Raw genomic sequence first — 19,220 nt, 5'->3', positions numbered from 1 at the left:
GCGTCGGTGCCCGCCCGGGATCCGAACCCGGGCCGCCGGTAGTGGAGCGCGTGCACTTAACTGCTAAGCCACGGGGCTGGCCCCATATGAAAGTTTTTTAAATGAATGAAATTTTTCTGTACATTCCTATTTATCAACTTGCATTTTTCATTTTTCAATATTATCATGTGGATGTTTTAACATCTTATTGTCATTAAATCCCTTTATTAAGAATATTTCCTCTGTGCTGATATGTTGTCTGTGAAAAATCTGGTTTGACTCCCATCATTCAGGGATAACGTCTTTTCCAGAGTTAGAGTCCTTAGTAATAGCTGAGACTACGTACAGTTTTTGCCACTAAAAACACTCTGTCTTGTCACTGAAATGCAGCATTCTGGCAGTATAGTCATTGCCTTAAGATGATATCACTAATCACAGAATCTTACAACTTGAGAAATCCTAAATGATTATTTCTAGTCCCACCCTGGTGTTTTATAGTTGTAGAAAAGTAAGTGATTTGTCTGAGAATACACAGTTTGTTAATGTGTTCTTTCTACTGTGCTATATTATTTCTGTCTCTACTGTGCAAGCTTGTGCTTTTGGTATAGCTGTGACTTTCAGTGTTAGTAAAGATAGAGGGCTACAAAGTTGAATGATGCGATGGAATGATTTTTGTATTCCTATTATAGTGAGTATTTCTGGAAATGGTTAGTAAAATGAGGGAATGGAGTAAGAGTCCTGTCCCCATTGATATGCTACCTCTCTTATTCCCTAAAATATAAAACTAAGTAGGCAGCAAAATATCTTTTAAATGGAATAATTCTACAAGTGATTAAGCCATCAGTTTATTGGAAGACTTACAAGTGGGTCTTTATGGGGTCAATAAAGTAGTTGCTCGTTTCTGAGACCATAGCAGCTATTCTCTTTGATTTTCATTTGCTAGACGCTTTGAGCTTTTCTTGTGCTTTTACTTTTTCCCTTCATTAGGCTAAGACTGGACTCGTTTTATCAGTAACATTAAAAATGCATCTGTTGACTGCTCAGTTTGTTCTAGATTCAGTGCTCTGAGTCTAGTTCTTAACAGGATACTAATATCAAAATAAGTATTCTTTAGGGCTTGATGGGTCTTCTTCAGCACGCAGTGTGATGTTTAGCAGTATGCATTCTAAATGTTTTTCTTGAAGTGATTTAGAAATGTTTTAGATTCTTGGGGATAAACTCAATCTGTGTAGTCTAACCTTAGTTCATATATCTACTATTTTATTGATTTTAATTTTTTTATTGATGTTTTAATAGTTTATAACATTGTGAAATTTTGGGTTGTACATTTTTGTTTGTCCATCACCATATATATGTCTCCCTTCATCCATTGTGCCCACCCCTCACCCCCATTGCCCCTGGTAACCACAATCCAGTTTTCTCTGTCCATGTATTGGTTTACATTCCACATATGAGTGAGATCATACGGTGTTTGTTTTTCTTTTTCTGGCTTACTTAACATAATACCCTCCAGGCCCATCCATGTTGTTGCAAATGGGACGATTTTATCTGTTTTTATGGCTGAGTAGTAGTCCATTGTACGTATATACCACATCTTCTTGATCCAGTTGTCAGTCAAGGGACACTTGGGTTGCTTCCACTTCTTGGCTATAATGAATAATGCTGCAATGAACATAGGGGTGCATAAGCCTCTTTGGATTGTTGATTTCAGGTTCGTTGGATAGATTCCCAGTAGTGGGATAGCTGGATCATAGGGCATCTCTATTTTTAATTCTTTGAGGAATCTCCGTACCATTTTCCATAGAGGCTGCACCAGTTTGCAGTCCCATCAGCTGTGTATGAGGGTTCTATTTCTCCACATTCTCTCCAACATTTGTTGTTTTTTTGTCTTGCATATTATAGCCATTCTAATGGGCATGAGGCGATATCTTAGTGTTGTTTTGATTTGCATTTCCCTGATGATTAGTAACGTTGAACATCTTTTCATGTGCCTATTGGCCATCTGTATATCTTCTTTGGAGAAGTGTCTGTTCATTTCCTCTGCCCATTTTTTGATCGGGTTGTTTGTTTTTTTGTTATTCAGTTGTGTGAGTTCTTTATATATTATGGAGATCAACCCCTTGTCAGATGTATGTTTTGCAAATATTCTCTCCCAGCTGGTGGGTTGTCTGTTCATCTTGATTCTGGTTTCGTTTGTCTTGTAGAAGCTCTTTAATCTGAAAATTAAAATTAAAATTAAAGTCCCACTTGCTTATTTTTTCTTTAGTTTCCCTAGTCTGGGTAGGCATGGCATCCAAAAAGATTCCTTTATGACCAATGTCAAATAGTGTGTTTCCTATATTTTCTTCTATGAGTTTTATAGTTTCAGGTCTCACCTTCAGGTCTTTGATCCATTTTGAGTTAATTTTTGTGAATAGCGATAGCAGATGGTCCACTTTCATTCTTTTGCATGTGGCTGTCCAGTTTTCCCAACACCATTTATTGAAGAGACTTTCCTTTCTCCATTGTATGTTCTTAGCTCCTTTGTCGAAAATTAGCTATCCGTGTATGTGTGGTTTTATTTCTGGGCTTTCAGTTCTTTTCCATTGATCTGTGTGTCTGTTTTTGTACCAGTACTATTCTGTTTTGATTACTGTTGCTTTGTAGTATGTTTTGAAGTCAGGGATTGTGATGCCTCCAGCTTTGTTCTTTTTTCTTAGGATTGCTTTAGCTATTCGGGGTCTTTTGTTGCCGCATATGAATTTTAGTATTCTTTTTTCTATTTCCGTGAAGAATGTCATTGGGATTCTGATTGGGATTGCATTGAATCTGTAGATTGCTTTAGGTAATATAGACATTTTAACTATGTTTATTCTTCCAATCCGTGTGCATGGGTTATCTTTCCATTTCTTTATGTCATCATCGATTTCTTTCAATAATGTCTTGTAGTTTTCATTGTATAGGTCTTTCACCTCCTTGGTAAGATTTATTCCTAGATATTATATTCTTTTTGATGCAATTGTAAATGGTATTAGCGTTTTGAGCTCTCTTTCTCTTAGTTCGTTATTAGCATACAGAAATGCAGCTGAGTTTTGTAGATTGATTTTGTACCCTGCGAATTTGCTGTAGTTGATTATTTCTAATAGTTTTCCAACGGATTCTTTAGGGTTTTCTATATATAAAATCATGTCATCTGCAAATAGTGAGAGTTTCACTTCTTCGTTGCCTACTTGGATTCCTTTTATTCCTTTTTCTTGCCTAATTGCTCTGGCCAAAACCTCCAGTACTATGTTGAACAGGAGTGGTGAGAGTGGGCAGCCCTGCCTTATTCCTGTTCTCAAAGGAGTGGCTTTCAGTCTTTCCCCGTTAAGTATGACGTTGGCTGTGGGTTTGTCATAAATAGCCTTTATTATGTTGAGGTACTTTCCTTCTATACCCATTTTGTTGAGAGTTTTTATCATAAATGGATGTTGTATCTTGTCAAATGCCTTCTCTGTGTCTATTGAGATGACCATGTGGTTTTAATTCTTTGTTTTGTTGATGTGGTATATCACGTTGATTGATTTGCGGATGTTGAACCATCCCTGCATCCCTGGTATAAATTCCACTTGATCATGGTGTATGATCTTTTTAATGTATTGCTGCATTCGGTTTGCCAATATTTTGTTGAGGATTTTTGCATCTATGCTCATCAGCGATATTGGCCTGTAATTTTCCTTCTTTGTATTGTCTTTGTCTGGTTTTGGTATTAGAGCGATGTAGGCCTCGTAGAATGATTTAGGAAGTATTCCATCTTCCTCTATTTTTTGGAATAGTTCGAGAAGGATGGGTATTAAATCTTCTTTGAATGTTTGGTAAAATTCACCAGGGAAGCCATCTGGTCCTGGACTTTTATTTTTTGGGAGGTTTTTGATTACTATTTCAATCTCTTTACTTGTGATTGGTCTATTCAGATTCTCCATTTCTTCTTGGTTCAGTTTTGGGAGGTTGTATGAGTCTAAGAATTTATCCATTTCTTCTAGATTGTCCAATTTGTTGACATATAATTTCTCATAGTATTCTCTTATAATCCTCTGTATTTCCGTGGTATCCATTGTAATTTCTCCTCTTTGATTTCTAATTTTATTTACTTGAGCCTTTTCTCTCTTTTTCTTAGTAAGTCTGGCTAAGGGGTTGTCAATTTTGTTTATCTTCTCAAGGAACCAACTCTTTGTTTCATTAATCCTTTCTAGTGTTTTTTTGGTCTCAATTTCATTTATTTCTGCTCTGATTTTTATTATTTCTCACCTTCTGCTGACTTTGGGCTTCGTTTGTTCTTCTTTTTCTAGTTCTGTTAGGTGTAATTTAAGGTTGCTTATTTGGGCTTTTTCTTGTTGGTTAAGGTGGGCTTGTATTGCTATGAGTTTCCCTCTCAGGACCGCTTTTGCTGCATCCCATGTGGTTTGGTATGGCATATTTTCATTTTCGTTTGTTTCCAGATAGTGTTTGATTTCTCCTTTAATTTCATCAATGATCCATTGGTTGTTCAGTAGCATGTTGTTTAATCTCCACATTTTTGTCACTTTGCCAATTTTTTTTTGTGGTTGATTTCCAGTTTCATAGCATTATGGTCTGAAAAGATGCTTGTTATGATTTCAATCTTGTTAAATTTATTGAGGCTTGCTTTGTTTCCCAACATACGGTCTATCCTTGAGAATGTTCCATGCGTGCTTGACAAGAATGTGTAGTCAGCAGTTTTTGGATGGAGTGCTCTGTATATGTCTACTAGGTCCATCTCTTCCAGTTTTTCATTCAAGTCTACTATTTCTTTATTGACTTTTTGTCTGGATGATCTATCCATTGATGTAAGTGGGGTATTATGATCCCCTACTATTATTGTGTTGTTGTTAATGTCTCCTTTTAGGTTTGTTAATAGTTGCTTTATGTACATTGGTGCTCCTATGTTGGGTGCGTATATATTTATAAGTGATATGTCTTCTTGGTGGAGTGTCCCTTTTATCATTATATATTTCCCTTCTTTGTCTCTCTTAACCTATTTTATCTTGAAGTCTACTTTGTCTGATATGAGTATGGCAGCACCTGTTTTTTTTTGTTTGCCATTAGCTTGGAATATTCTCTTCCATCCTTTCACTCTGAGCTTGTGCTTGTCTTTAGAGCTAAGATGTGTTTCCTGGAGGCAGCATATTGTTGGGTCTTGCTTTTTAATCCATCCTGCCACTCTGTATGTTTTGATTGGAGAGTTCAGTCCATTTACATTTAGGGTAATTATTGATATATGAGGGCTTAATGTTGCTGTTTTGTCACTTATTTTCCGGTTCTTTTGCGGTTCCTTTGTTTCTTGTCCCATTTGTTTTGGACTGCCAATTCAGTTTGGTGGTTCTGTCTTATGACTCTTCTGGTTTTCTCTTTGTTTATCATATGTGATTTTGTTTTGATTATTTGTTTAGTGGTTACCTTGAGGTTTGTATAAAAAATCTTGTGTATGAGATAGTCCACTATCTGACGGCCTCCTATTTCCTTATACTAAGTCAATTCAATCACTTTCCTCTTCCCCTTCTAAGTCGTTCTTGTTATACCTTATTCTATCTTGTGTTGTGGGTGTGTGTTTACAGTGATGAGGTTAAATTTATTTTTGGTGAATTCCTTCCTTTGATCTTTGATTTTGGTATTTAAGTGGTTGCTAACCTATACCGGTAAAGATCTACTATTTTTCTGAGTTTGTCTACGTATTTTTCTCCTTGCTCCAAGCTTTGTATTCCTTTTCTCTTCTTTTTTTCAGGCCTGAGGGCCTTCTTGAGTATTTCTTGTAGTGGGGGTCTCGTGGCCATGAACTCCCTTAGCTTTTGTTTATCTGGGAAAGTTAATATTTCTCCATCATATTTGAAGGATATTTTTGCTGGATAGAGTATTCTTGGCTGAAAGTTTTTGTCTTTCAGAATTTTGAATATATCATTCCAGTCTCTCCTAGCCTGTAAAGCTTCTGTTGAGAAATCCGCTGAGAGCCTGATGGGAGTTCCTTTGTACATTATTTTTTGTTTTTGTCTAGCTGCCCTTAATATTGTTTCTTTGTCATTGACTTTGGCTAGCCTTACCACTACATGTTATGGAGTGGGCCTTTGCCTGTTAATGTATTTAGGTGGCCTATTGGCTTCACTTACTGGTATTTCCTGCTCCTTCCCCAGATTTGGGAAGTTCTCAGCTATTATTTCCTTGAATAGGCTCTCTGTTCCTCTTTCCCTCTCTTCTCCCTCAGGAATACCTATAATTCTTATGTTACATTTCCTAATAGAGTCAGATATTTCTTGGAGACTTTCTTCATTTCTTTTTAGTCTTAGTTTTCTCTCCTCTTCCATCTGGAGCATATCTGTATTCCTGTCCTCTATAATGCTAATTCTTTCCTCCATATTGTCAGCTCTGTTCTTTAAAGATTCCAGATTCTCCTTTATCTCCTCCATTGTGTTCTTCATCTCCATCAGCACTGATTGGTTTTTCTTTATGATTTCAATCTCTTTTGTGAAGAAACTCCTAATGTCATTGAATTGTTTGTCTGTGTTGTCTCGTATTTCGTTGAGTTTTTTTATGATAGCTATTTTGAAATCTCTGTCATTTAGGTTATGGATTTGTCTGTCTTCAGGGTTGGTTTCTGGGTGCTTGTCATTTTGTTTCTGGTCTGGTGATTTCATGTACATTTGCATTGTGGTTCCTGTATTGGCTTTGTTTTTCCTCATCCTGGAAATATCTGGTTGCAATTTCCACCCGCTGCCACTGTGTGGGGGTAAAAGGCTGTGTAATCTGAGCCCTCTGCGCTCTCTGCCTTGGCTGTTACCTGCGATCTGCTGGCAGCTTGGTCTGGTCTGGTCACCAGAGCTGCAGTGTCCGGCTTGTGGGGAAGGGGGCCTCTCTCTTTTGCCCGCTGGGTCCCTGGCGTGGGGGGCTTCTTGCTCACCCCTCGTTATCCGCTCTCCTGGGGTGCTCAGATGTTGATGGTACCCCGTAGCAGTTCTGAGTCCTCTGTGTTGGAATTTCCCACTGGCTGAGAGAGCTAGAAGAGCTACGGTTTCCCTGCAGAGGGCCGCCCCTCCCCCTTCTTTGGGAGCCACGTGTACCAGGATCGCTGATCTGATGGTGAGGGAGAGGAGTTCTCCTTACCTCTCCCCACTTCCTCTGGGGGCCCAGCACATTCCACTCTCAGATGTGTGGCAGTATGGATCTTTCCCACCTTGCTTTTCACTGTCTAGGATTCCATTGTTGGTCTATGACTGTTCCTTTTGTTGTATCTTATCGGGGGAAGAGTTTATGGGAAAGCTCACTCCGCCATGACGCTGACGTCACTCTTGATTTGATTTTTTAATTTAAATATACTAAGTTAGTAGACAGTCCCTTCAAATTTGATTAGGGAACATTTAACTAACAGATTTGCTTAAAAACAGCCCAAGAATTTTCAGGGGTGGATTATACATAAAACAAGATAATTGTTGCAATTGGGTGATAAGACCAGGGGGTTCATAGTGCTGTCCTTACTGCTTTTGTATATGTTTGAATTTTCATTAAAAAATAATTTTCTTTAATTAACCAGCAAATAAATTATTTTAAATAATAATTTAAAATATAGTCCACAATGCACTACTTTAAGCTAGGGATAGTCACTGCCATTTTTCAATTTTGTGAGGGATAAGGCCACCTCTCTTGGCTGATCACCTATCTAAAAGTATTCTCCTTTGAATGTCTGTATCACTTTATGTCTCTTCCAGCACTTTGTTTGTTGAATTATTATTACTCTTGTATATGTTTATATGTCTAACTTCCTTTAATAGACTAAAATTTTTGAAGACAGAAACCTTGTATATTAACTTTCATTTCTCCCAAAAGCTCTACATACTTTTCTGGATTTATTAAGTATTCCATAAATATTTGTTGAACAAAAGAATAACTCAGATGGAAGTTGTTTTATAAACAGATCCATTTAAAAAACTGGTTTAATTTTAGATTGAACTACATGATTTAAAAGAAATCATATGATTTTCCTTCACATACATCTATTATGGTCCTTGTAATAAACTGTATGTATTTTATATTTAATTTTAAGGCTCTTGCTGAAGAGGCCAGTGAAGAGGAACTTCCCTCTGATGTTGATTTGAATGACCCATACTTTGCTGAAGAAGTTAAAAAAATAGGTAAGCCAGCCCATATTTGTAGTTTTCAATGGAATATAAAGAAAAAAGGTGACGTGAGTAGAAACAATATGAACTACTCATTTTTTAAAAATTCCTAGAATTTGTATAGCTCCCTTAGTGGCTTATGAGCAGGTCTGTCATATGGGGCATAACTGTTGATCAGATTAAGAAGGGTCAGCATACCCCCCATTCATACAGGGAGTAATTTCATTGTATGAGGCTTTTGGTAACATGATTAATTTAACAGTTTGCTGTGGATTCTTTTCCAGAAAATATCCTTATAGACAGATTTACTATAAAGGGATGAGAGAAAAAGGAATAGTCATCTTCTTGTGTGCTTTCACTGCTTTTTCATAACACATCCCCTCTAGGTCTCTCTCTGCAAAGCCTATGAAAAAATGAAAGAGTGAAATAAATTTGTTTATGTTTGTCTGCATATGTGTATATACATTTTTAAAAATTTTTTACATGGTGTTATAGTATAAAAGCTTTTCTGCTCAAATATAGAAAAGCATCTGTGTTTCATTTTATCCCTTTTGCATTTATCCTGGTTCATTATAGCTGAAAGCCAGGTTCCTCCCTTTTTTCTTTGAATCTCTCAACTCTCTGGTACCTGATTTCCTATATCCAGGGACCCTTGTTTCCATTGCATATGCACCACTCATTCTTTCCTGAATGCTTTCGTTCTGACCTTTCTGTTATGTATAAATGTGTGTGGTAAGGTTCAGGCCATACTTGGACAAGTCAGTGCAGAGACGACTGTAAGCATTTTCCATTTGTTCTCATGCGTTTTGTCTTCCTCTGATCTGAATACCACACACATGAACCCCAAAAGACTTGCTCTTGGAGCAACTCCAAGCTGGCATTGTAAAGAGAAGGATTTTATAAAGTTTCCGTGCTTCTTGTCCCTCGTGACTAGTGGGCCAGAATAGTTCTCAACAGGAAAGTCAAAATTGCTCAAAATTATTTCCTGATTGTTTCAGCCTTTTAGCACTGACATTTTATTGATGAAAAGGAGATCAAGATGAATAAAATCTATTATAGGATGTGAGATTCTTAGGAATTGGAAAGGGAAGTGGAAACTTACTATATTCTGCTTTTTATCATACCTGAGCAGTCATTTCTAGAAGATGATGGATTTTAGCCTTATCCTCTGATTTCAGGAAACCAAGTTTATAGTGGAGAAATGCAAAGCATTATAGTTTCCTTGTTCTCATTCCAAAGTGCTTCATTTGGCATGTAAAATCTGGTCAGATTGTGGAATTATGGGTAGGATTCAAAGAATAAGTTAAATGATTTGATGGCTTGGGGTAGCTTGTTTCTTGGAATCAGCACTTTGCAATTGTGAATAAGCTTTCTCTAAAGTTAGTATCAGAAGCTCCAAGGGAAACTATAAATAAAATTTGCTTTCTTTGAATATACTTTTGGTTTCAGAATACTTCCTAGGAGTAACTATTTATATCTGGGCTTAAGTTGTTTTTTTTTTTTAAGGAAAAATAGAAACAGAAAGGCTGAGAATTTTTTTACATAAAATTTAGGACCAAAAAGTGGTGTCTTGCCATGTTTGTTTATTCATTCTATCAATAAATATTTTTGAGTGCCTACAGGTACTGTATACTCTGCTAGGCTAGAGGTACAACAGTAATAATGCATGCAAAGTTACATCCCTTGAACAAGAGTCTATGGTTTTAGGAAAGACATGTTAAATAGGTAAACAAATAAAAATATTAGGAGAATATGGTCAGTGTTTTAAAGGAAATAAATAGAGTAATATAAGGGATATAACTGGGAGGAAGAAGAATAGCTTACTTTACATAGGGTAAGCAAAGAAGACTTCTCTGAGGTGGTGACATTTGAGCTGAGACCTGAAGAATGAGAATGAATCAGCATAAAGAGCTGGGGAAAGAGCACTGCAAACGAGGGAAAAGTGGTTAGAAAGGCTATGAGGTGAGAAAGAACTAATCCTATTGGAGAAATTGAAAGACACTAATGTGGCTGGAGAATGGTCAGAGAGGGAGTTTGGTATGAGACACAGGACCAATCCTACAGGGCTTTGTTGTCATGGAAACAAATTTGGATTTTACTCTACTGACAGTGGGAAGGCACGTAGGGTCTTTAAGCAAGCATGTGACATGATATGGTATATATTTTAACATATTACTCTGGTGTCCATGAAGGGAACAAAGTGAAGAAAAGCATTGATGAGAGATGGGAGACCAGGCTTTGCAGAGATCTAGACAAAAGATGGTGGTTGGTTTAGATGGCATGCCAGTAATGGAATTAGAAAGAGAAAAGTGAATGGGATTCAAGATATATTTTGGAGATAGACTTGCTGATTTATTTGAATGAGGAAGAAATTCAGCCTGACTCCTAGATTTTTCGTTTGAGTCTCTGGATGAATGCCCTTCCATTTACTAAGTTAGCGAGGAATGTAGAAATGATAGGTTTGGGTGAGATGTAAGGTCAATAAGTCCATTTTGGGTATAATCACTTTGAGATGTCAGTTAGATATCCCAATGGAAATATTAGTCCAGGAGATCAGCTGAGAAGTCAGAGTGCAAGTATAGACTTAGGAATCAGTAGCATATAAGTAGTATTTCAAACCATGGGACTAGAGGTAGAAAGCATTGTTAAGAGAGGATTGGGCTCTGAGGTCAGTTAAAGCCTATATAAGGTACTATTACTCTGTCATACTGGAGAAGGTACTACCTGGAAGGTAGGGGGAAAGCTTAAGAAACTGAGAAGGAGCAGCTGTGCAAAAAGAGGTAAAGCATTAGTGTTTGGAAGGGTGTATAGTTCAAGTCCCATAGTTGAGCAGGACAGAGACATTTTAAGCCAGATGGACTTGGGTACATTTATAACACCTTTACCCTAGGCAATCCCATGGAGCTAAACTTACACACTCTTCAAAATATGGAGGATTTGGGTTCATTGATTGATGCCAGACCTGGTGTTTGGCTCGGATTAGGAGCCAAATGAGTACTAGAAATCTTTTCTAATTTTTCCTTCTGTTTTTTCCCCCTACACTATAAATTTGCTATAATTTTTCTTTCTATTTTTTTCTAAATTACAAACTTGGTATCAAATGAGAGTTTCAAAAATATAATCTACTTCTAGAATAAATTATTTTTTTCCTTTTAGAAGCCATGTTTACCATGACTAGTATTCCCTTATAATAGAGCTCGAAAGTTAACTGAAGATTAGATTTGTCTTCAGAGAAGGAAAGAGGGTTTTGTTAAACTTGTACTTACAGGTAATTACTGTTAAATTGTTAATTGTAAAGATGAATTTTTCATTTTGCTGATGCGTTTTTTATATACAGAGTTTTAAGAGTTTACATTTGGGGTTTCTTTTCTTTGTGATTTCTTCTATTGTTCTTATGCTAACAAAATATTTGTTCTAGTTAAGATCAGGTAGCTATTCCCCTGTATTCTCTCATAGGGTTTTTTTTTTCTTAATGTTTAACTCTTTAATCCATCTGCATTTTATTTTATTGTACATTATGAGGTAAGGCTATAACTTGATTTTATTTTCTACAGTAAAACAAATTGCCCAGCACCAGTTATTGAATAATCCCTTCTTTTACCAGTGATGTCTGATGCTACAATTTATTGTATATACCAAGCCACACCTACTTTTCTCATTGTATAGTACAGTATTTTTTGGTTATTTTCACTTTGTAGTACATTTGACTACACTGTGTCACTAGTATATCAAATATATCTTGTAAATCTCTGTAAAAATTTCCTTGAATGGACTTTTATTTAGAATTTCATTAAATGTATATATTTTTTCATGAATGGATGTTGAATTTTATCAAGTGCTTATTCTATATCTATTGAAATGATCTTATAGTTTTTGTTTTTTAGTTGATGATGTAATTATACATTACTTGCAAAAGAAATTCCTTCTTTACAATATTCAGTCCCCCATCCACATGTTTTGTATTTATTCCATTCATAACCATAGTCATCTCTCAGTAAAATTTTTTTTACTTCTTTAGTTTCTGTACATTTATTGATAAGATTATTCCTAGATATCTTGCATTTTTGTCCTAGTGTAAGCAGATTGTTGCGATAGTGTTGTAATTTTTAACCCACCTATGTTGGTTTGTTGCACCAGGAGTAAAGAAAAGATCAATGAAGTCTGCAAAAGATGGCACATCTCCTGAGGAAGAAACTGAAATAGAAAGACAAAGGGTAAAACACAATAATTGATATGTACAATTTAAATTAAGTTGCCCACGTGAGTTTCTAGTGTCCTTAGTAAAAAGATAACTGATATTTGCAATGAAATTTATAAACTGTAAAACACATAATTAAATATTTTAGCAGCGTAGTTTTTATTTTTTCATTTTTTATTTATTTATTTATTTTTTTGTGTGTGAGGAAGATCGGCCCTGCGCTAACATCTGCCAATCCTCCTCTTTTTTTGCTGAGGAAGACTGGCCCTGGGCTAACATCCATGCCCATCTTCCTCTACTTTATATGGGACACCACCACAGCATGCCTTGCCAAGCAGTGCGTCGGTGCGCGCCCGGGATCTGAACCAGCAAACCCCGGGGCCGCCGCAGTGGAGTGCGCACACGTAACCACTTGCGCCACCGGGCCGGCCCCCATAGTTTTTAAATATCATCTTTTTACCAAACATTTCTCCAACTAGTACAAAGTTAAAATTTACCACAAATCCAAGACTTGTCCCTTTGTGATTAAGAGCAAAATGTGTCGTTATTAAAAACCCTTACTGAATAACTGAGACAAAAAATACTACTATTCAAACCTCAAAATAATATTTCCGTAGTTTGAATTCAATTTGAATCTGTCCTGTGATACAGACTTTGCTTTTATGGCTTATCAAATGCTAATTTCTCCCTTTTTATTATTGCTAACAACATAAATTTAATGTACAAAATTAAAGTCTTTCTTGGAAATGCAGTGAACTTTATGCTTCAGTGGCTCCAAAGATCCGTGGCACAGAGTAATATGTATTTTTGCTGAGTCAGGAATTGGAGTCAACAACATCCCTATGGCTGATGTTCACATACATGACTGAGTGGTCACCTAAACTGTGCATCTTAGTGTACCTTTTCTATTCTCCATTTATTGCATATGCAGTAATACTCATAGAGTTAAGGAGTACAAAGAAAATCTTTCAGTTGTGGAAAATGGCTCTGAAAAGAAAACCAATTGCAGGTGCCAGTGATAGAAATGAAAGGAAATAAAGCAGTCTAGAGTGGGTAATACAGGAAGGCTCACACAAGTCTAGCAGCATGCTCTATGTTTTCTCTAGTATATATGGTTGCTTACTGATTCTTGAGGGTTCACGTTTAATCCCATGGTCAGTAGAAAATATCTGTTTAGTGGAAACAGGCATTATATTAGATTTCATAAGCAAATATTAAGATCCTGCCTTCATAGAAGTATATCAATATTGGAAAAATAAAGGCAGAAAAAGAAAAAAGATATTCCCTGTTGTTAAAGTACATGTTTTGAAAGTCTAGTTTGTATCACAAAATACATGTTTATTAGATTCAGTGTCATTGCTCAAAAAGACCAAATTGAAATTGAGAAATTTTTATTTGGGGGATTTGAAGACTTATTCCTACAGCCTACTAACCAGTTATACTAAGTGAAATGTGGTCTGGTTTTTAAATACAGTCACGTGTTGCTAAGGCAATTTCGTCATTGTGGAAACATCATAGAGTGTACTTATACAAACTTAGATGGTATAGCCTACTACACACCTAGGCTCTATGGTACTAATCTTATGGAACCACCATCATATATGTGGTCCATGTTGACCAAAATGTTGTTATACAGTGTATGACTGTGTAAGCTTTCATCCCTCTCCTGCTCTCAGTGACGTAGCTTCTAAAAATTTTACGTTATTGCCGTATGAAGCTCTCTGGGTTTCTTTATGAGTTTCGGTAATCCACAGTCAGTTTACGGATGACAGATGTTATCCCGGAGCATTAGTGACTAGGTTTTCCTTTCCTAGAGGGGTTATCTGTGCCCCCCATACTCCTGTTTGGGGGGGAAAAACACTGTTGTATATTTGACCTTTTTTTCCTCTCCGCAGGCTGAAATGACTTTGCTCATGATGGATGAGGAGGACGAGAGCAAGAAACACTTCAATTACAACAAGATTGTGGAGCACCAGAATCTGAGCAAAAAGAAGAAAAAACAGCTTATGAAGAAGAAGGAATTATTAGAGGATGACTTTGAGGTAACCAGGGACAAAAGTCATTAGCTTCTTAAAGCTGGTCTTGACACTAAAGTCAACTCTGGAGATAAAAAGTGAGCATAGTTGTGGTCAGCCTGGTGACATAGTGGTTAAGTTCAGACGCTCCACTTCAACAGCCCGGGGTTCACAGGTTCAGGTTCCAGGCGTGGACTTACGCACCGCTTATCAAGCCATGCTGTGGCAGGCGTCCCACTTATAATGTAGGGGGAGGTGGGCATGGATGTTAGCCCAGGGCCGATCTTCCTCAGCAAAAAGAGGATTGGCAACAGATGTTAGCTCAGGGCTAATCTTCCTCACCCAAAAAAAAAAAAAAAAATGAACATAGTCAAAGTTAGCCTTGAAATGTCTCAGGAAAGGACCCACAGTGGAGACAAAGCTACCATCTTTTAACCTAACACAGCCACTTCATCCCCCATGATGGATCAAATTACTGTTTCTTTGGTTAAGGACCAGGTGAAGTAGTTGGCTTGTATTTTGGTAGCTGTGTTGCACCAAAAATATGTAGCTTTTTATGTTAGAATCACATCCAGTGTGATGCTCACACTGAAAAAGATATATACATAATTAAGCCTGACTGAGAGATAGCAGGTTCACGTCACATCGTGTGACACTCTCACTGTCTACAGTGGGCGGTACAGTAGGATGTGCTTTTTTATTTACTGTGTTCCTCATTTCCGTTGCTTCCTCTTTTCCCTCTTCTTGCTGAATGCTTATTTCTGATGGCCACAAAATCCCTCTGCATGAGTTTGAGTCCTCTATAGGAAACCTACAAACAGCTGTCAAGAGCTGCTTAATTACTCCCAACTGTTAGCATGAAAGAATAGACCCAGAAAAACATGGGGGAAATTTTGAATTTGTTTAAAGAGTGGAGAGGAGAGCTGGCCCCCTGGCATAGTGGTTAAGTGCGCACGCTCTGCTGCTGGCGGCACATGTTCGGATCCCGGACGCGCACCGATGCACCGCTTGTCAAGCCGTGCTGTGGCAGCGTCCCATATGAAAAAAACTGGAGGAAGATGGGTACGGATGTTAGCCCAGGGCCACTCTTCCTCAGCAAAAAGAGGAGGGTTGGCATGGATGTTTGCTCAGGGCTGATCTTCCTCACAAAAAAAAAGATTGGAGAAGAATATACAGATAACTTCTAAATAGGACATAGAGGGATGTTGAGACCACTCTCTAATTGCAGTTTCTGTAAGTAGTTCTGTGTATGTTGCTGTTCCAATGAAGTTTTTGGTGTATTGGTTTTCTTATGAAAAGTTAAAAGCAAAGAATAATTTGTAGTCAAATCTTCTATTATGAGAACTGTCTTCACACATTAATAATCATGCATGAAAACAATTTTCATCAGTGTTTTGGTGGTGGTGGTGGTAGTATCACATCTGTTGCCTTACTATAACTAAGTAACTCTACAGGTGATCTCCAGGTGGACTCATCTTTCCCATGGGAATGCTGGGTGGCAATGAGTCATGCTCCTTTTCTTGCCGGTCTCTTTTGTGCCTGGCAACACTCAAAAGCCTGGCTGGAGTTAAGGGTACACTCTTAAGTGTGGAACCACAATGTTTTTGTCGAAAGATAGAAGATAAGTTTGGAGCTTGTGTCTGATCAGGTCTTGGTGTCAGGGGTGCCATCTTTCCCATAGTGGTCTTTAAATCTTTTCATCTATGAATCACCCTCGGTAGCTACTCATTTTGGCACCAAGGTTGAAAAATTTTTTAAGGTATTTAGAATGCGGTGAGTTTGCATAAAACTCCAGCGGGAGATAGCATCACTGGCTTAATTATCCCAGCCAGAAACAGACTTCACACTGGAAGGATGGGGAAGCCTGCCTTGGGAACCACTCCTGCGGTTACTCAATCTAACTGGCCAGCGTAGTTACAGGTGACTGTATATATAGACCACTGTAGTTCCTTTATGAGGAGATTGTCATTGTGTGATAAGAACAGTGTGCCCTGCACATTGTGATCCAAGAGTAGGCCTTAAAACTTCATTGAAGATCTGTGGGAAAACAGTTTTCTAATGAATCAATGCAGAATGCTCACATTTGTATTTTATATAATCAACAACTCACTGACTTTAATAATTTGGCCCCATTTCTGGGCCTTTGTGTTTACTAATTTATTTTATTTATTTATGTTTTCCTTTTGGATTTGCAGGTAAACGTTAAGGATACACGGTTTCAAGCAATGTATACTTCCCACTTGTTCAATTTGGATCCTTCAGATCCTAATTTCAAGAAAACAAAAGCTATGGAAAAAATCCTTGAGGAGAAAGCCCGGCAGAGAGAGCAAAAAGAACAAGAACTCACTCAGGCAATAAAGAAAAAAGAGAGTGAAATTCAAAAGGAATCACAAAAGAAGTCCATTGATCCTGCCTTGTCAATGTTGATTAAATCTGTAAAAAACAAAACAGAGCAGTTTCAAGCAAGAAAAAAACAAAAAGTCAAATAGCTGTATGTTTCTTTTTGGATTGAGAATGTGATCTCCTAAAATATACAGAACTGGTAAAAGTGATATTTAGTGGGAACAAAGCTACCTTTCAAGAATATGAGTAAAATCTTACTCTGACTATTGTAAAATTTCTCTCCATGTATAACAGATCTAATTGGGGGTGATTGACAGATTTGTACTGTATATTTCCACAGATTAATTGTAATTAATTCAATTAATCCAAATTATAGGATTTATAAAATTTTTATATTTTATGAAATTCAGTTCATAATAGTAGAATATTACTCTGTTTGCTTTTTTTAAAGACTCTTTACAATTCTATGTAAAAAAATAGAGCATGCCCAGTCTTAAGTCTGAAAAAGATTTAGAAAATATGTATATGCAATACATTAATTTCTCTGGAAGCAGGAGGCAGATTTAGATATCTATTTAAATAATTTATTTTTCTAGCTGTAATGGATGGAAGCCAATAACTTTGTTTGTTGTTTGGTCATGTTTATTATAGTTTATGAAGTTAATTTGTAAATAAAAGTGCAAAATATTTTTATCATTTTGTATAGCACTGATTTCCTTTTATGCACCTCAAACTACTCTCTGGAAAAATATCTGAAAAATTGACTAACTATTTAAGAGGACGACTCCATGAAGAGGCAGTTTCAGGTTTGCACTGCTCATAATTGTGTTTGAAATGTTCATGAGCTCTGCAATGATTTTTCAACTTGTGGTAACAAATTCTTCTGCCTGCCCTTCAGATTTTTGGAATACTTAGAAGGGTGGACATGCTGCTTTAGAATTTAAGGAACCTTAATTCTTTCTAAAATTCAATTAAACCGCACCTTTGAGGCCTTAATACTCCTAGATCTCATCTAGATGGTCTAGGTTTTATAAAGTATTAACTGACCACTTAGAGAAGAGAATTAGGTGTGCTGTATAAATAAATGAAAATAAAAACCAAAATGGTCACTTGGAACAAATGATAAATGTGGTAGCTTCTGAAAGGCAGTAGAAGTTTGGCCAAGTTTGTGGTTAATAGTAAACTTGACATTTTTGGTACAAAAATTCAAGTCTACCAAAGTAGTATATTTTTTTAATAATAAAAGGATGTGAAACTCGATATCAGGGTAATGAGGCTGTATCAACAGTCTCTGAAAAGGGAAGGAAAAAAGAGGACATTTAAATTGTTCATTATAACAGAGAAAAGTGCAGGGAATTGTGTTTTTATCATAAAGCACTGACACTGTTGCAGTGTCCTGTTGATCCATCTATGAACTTCCCAGTATTTATCTGCTCATCACTGAAAGATCATGAATCTTAATATGTTTATGAATATAGTCTATAAACAGTTGTATAATTATATTTCATTTATGCAAGGAAAAAACTTGTCTCCTTTAAACTGTTTAATTATAGTGTAGAGATTACTCACTTTGTTTTAAGATGTCTGTGAAATTTAGCACATTTGGTTTATGGTTGGTTTTGTTTGGGTTTTTGTTTTTGAGCCCTTTGTTTTTAAGTCACTATTTAATTGTAAATCTCATTTTATAGTCAGGCACATAATTGATTATAGCAGATAAATTGAGCATGTAAGTGACGTACAGCCCTGGCACGTTTTCTCAAACAGTTGATATTTTTTAGGTAGGAAAAAAAATGAGAATGGCATTATCAGATACTGCATTAAATAAACATTCTACACCAAGAATGTTAGACCCTCAATAAATAATTGCTGGTAGTAAAACTCAGGATAAAAAAATGGCCACTGTCACAATTCAGCAAACAATGTGACGATAGTTTGAGTGACTAAGTTTACTTTTTTTTTTGTTAGTGAGGTCATAATAAGTTTATAACATTCTGAAATTTCAGTTTTACATTATCATTTGTCAGTCACCACATATCTGTGCCCCTTTACCCGTTATGTCCACCCCTCAACCCCCTGCCCCTCTGGTAACCACTAATCTGTTCTCTTTGTCCATGTATTTGTTTATCTTCCTCATATGGGTGAAATCATACAGTGTTTGTCATTCTCTGTCTGGCTTATTTCGCTTAACATGATACTATCAAGGTCTATCCATGTTGTCGCAAATGGGACAATTTTGTCTTTTTTTATGGCTAATAGTCTATTGTGTATATATATATATATACCACATCTTCTTTATCCAATCATCAGTCAATGGGCACTTGGGTTGCTTCCACTTCTTGGCTATTGTGAATAATGCTGCAATGAACATAGGGATGCATAGATCTCTTTGTATTGTTGATTTCATGTTCTTTGGGTAAATACCCAGTAGTGGGATAGCTGGATCGTATGGTATTACTATTTTTAATTTTTAGAGAAATCTCCATACTGTTTTACATAGTGGCTGCATCAGTTTGCATTCCCACCATCAGTGTATAAGGATGCCTTTTT

The 19,220-nt window shown here is 36.7% G+C and overlaps 1 protein-coding gene across 1 annotated transcript in view; it reads left to right on the top strand.

Annotated features, from left to right (window-relative positions):
• Positions 1-17,370, top strand: part of ESF1 (ESF1 nucleolar pre-rRNA processing protein homolog) — a 61,879-nt gene extending 44,509 nt beyond the window's left edge. The window contains exons 11-14 of the mRNA XM_058563243.1: positions 8,045-8,132; positions 12,255-12,331; positions 14,211-14,357; positions 16,526-17,370. Of these exons, the coding sequence (XP_058419226.1) occupies positions 8,045-8,132; positions 12,255-12,331; positions 14,211-14,357; positions 16,526-16,819 (606 nt within the window). The 3' untranslated portion in view covers positions 16,820-17,370. The remainder of the gene's footprint in view (positions 1-8,044; positions 8,133-12,254; positions 12,332-14,210; positions 14,358-16,525) is intronic.
• Positions 17,371-19,220: the final 1,850 nt, after the last annotated feature.

The sequence above is a fragment of the Diceros bicornis genome, chromosome 19 (assembly GCF_020826845.1).
Source record: "Diceros bicornis minor isolate mBicDic1 chromosome 19, mDicBic1.mat.cur, whole genome shotgun sequence".
NCBI classification, from domain to species: Eukaryota; Metazoa; Chordata; class Mammalia; order Perissodactyla; family Rhinocerotidae; genus Diceros; species Diceros bicornis.
The sequence above is the reverse complement of the archived record's forward strand: the minus strand, read 5'-3'. Positions and strand labels throughout refer to the sequence as shown.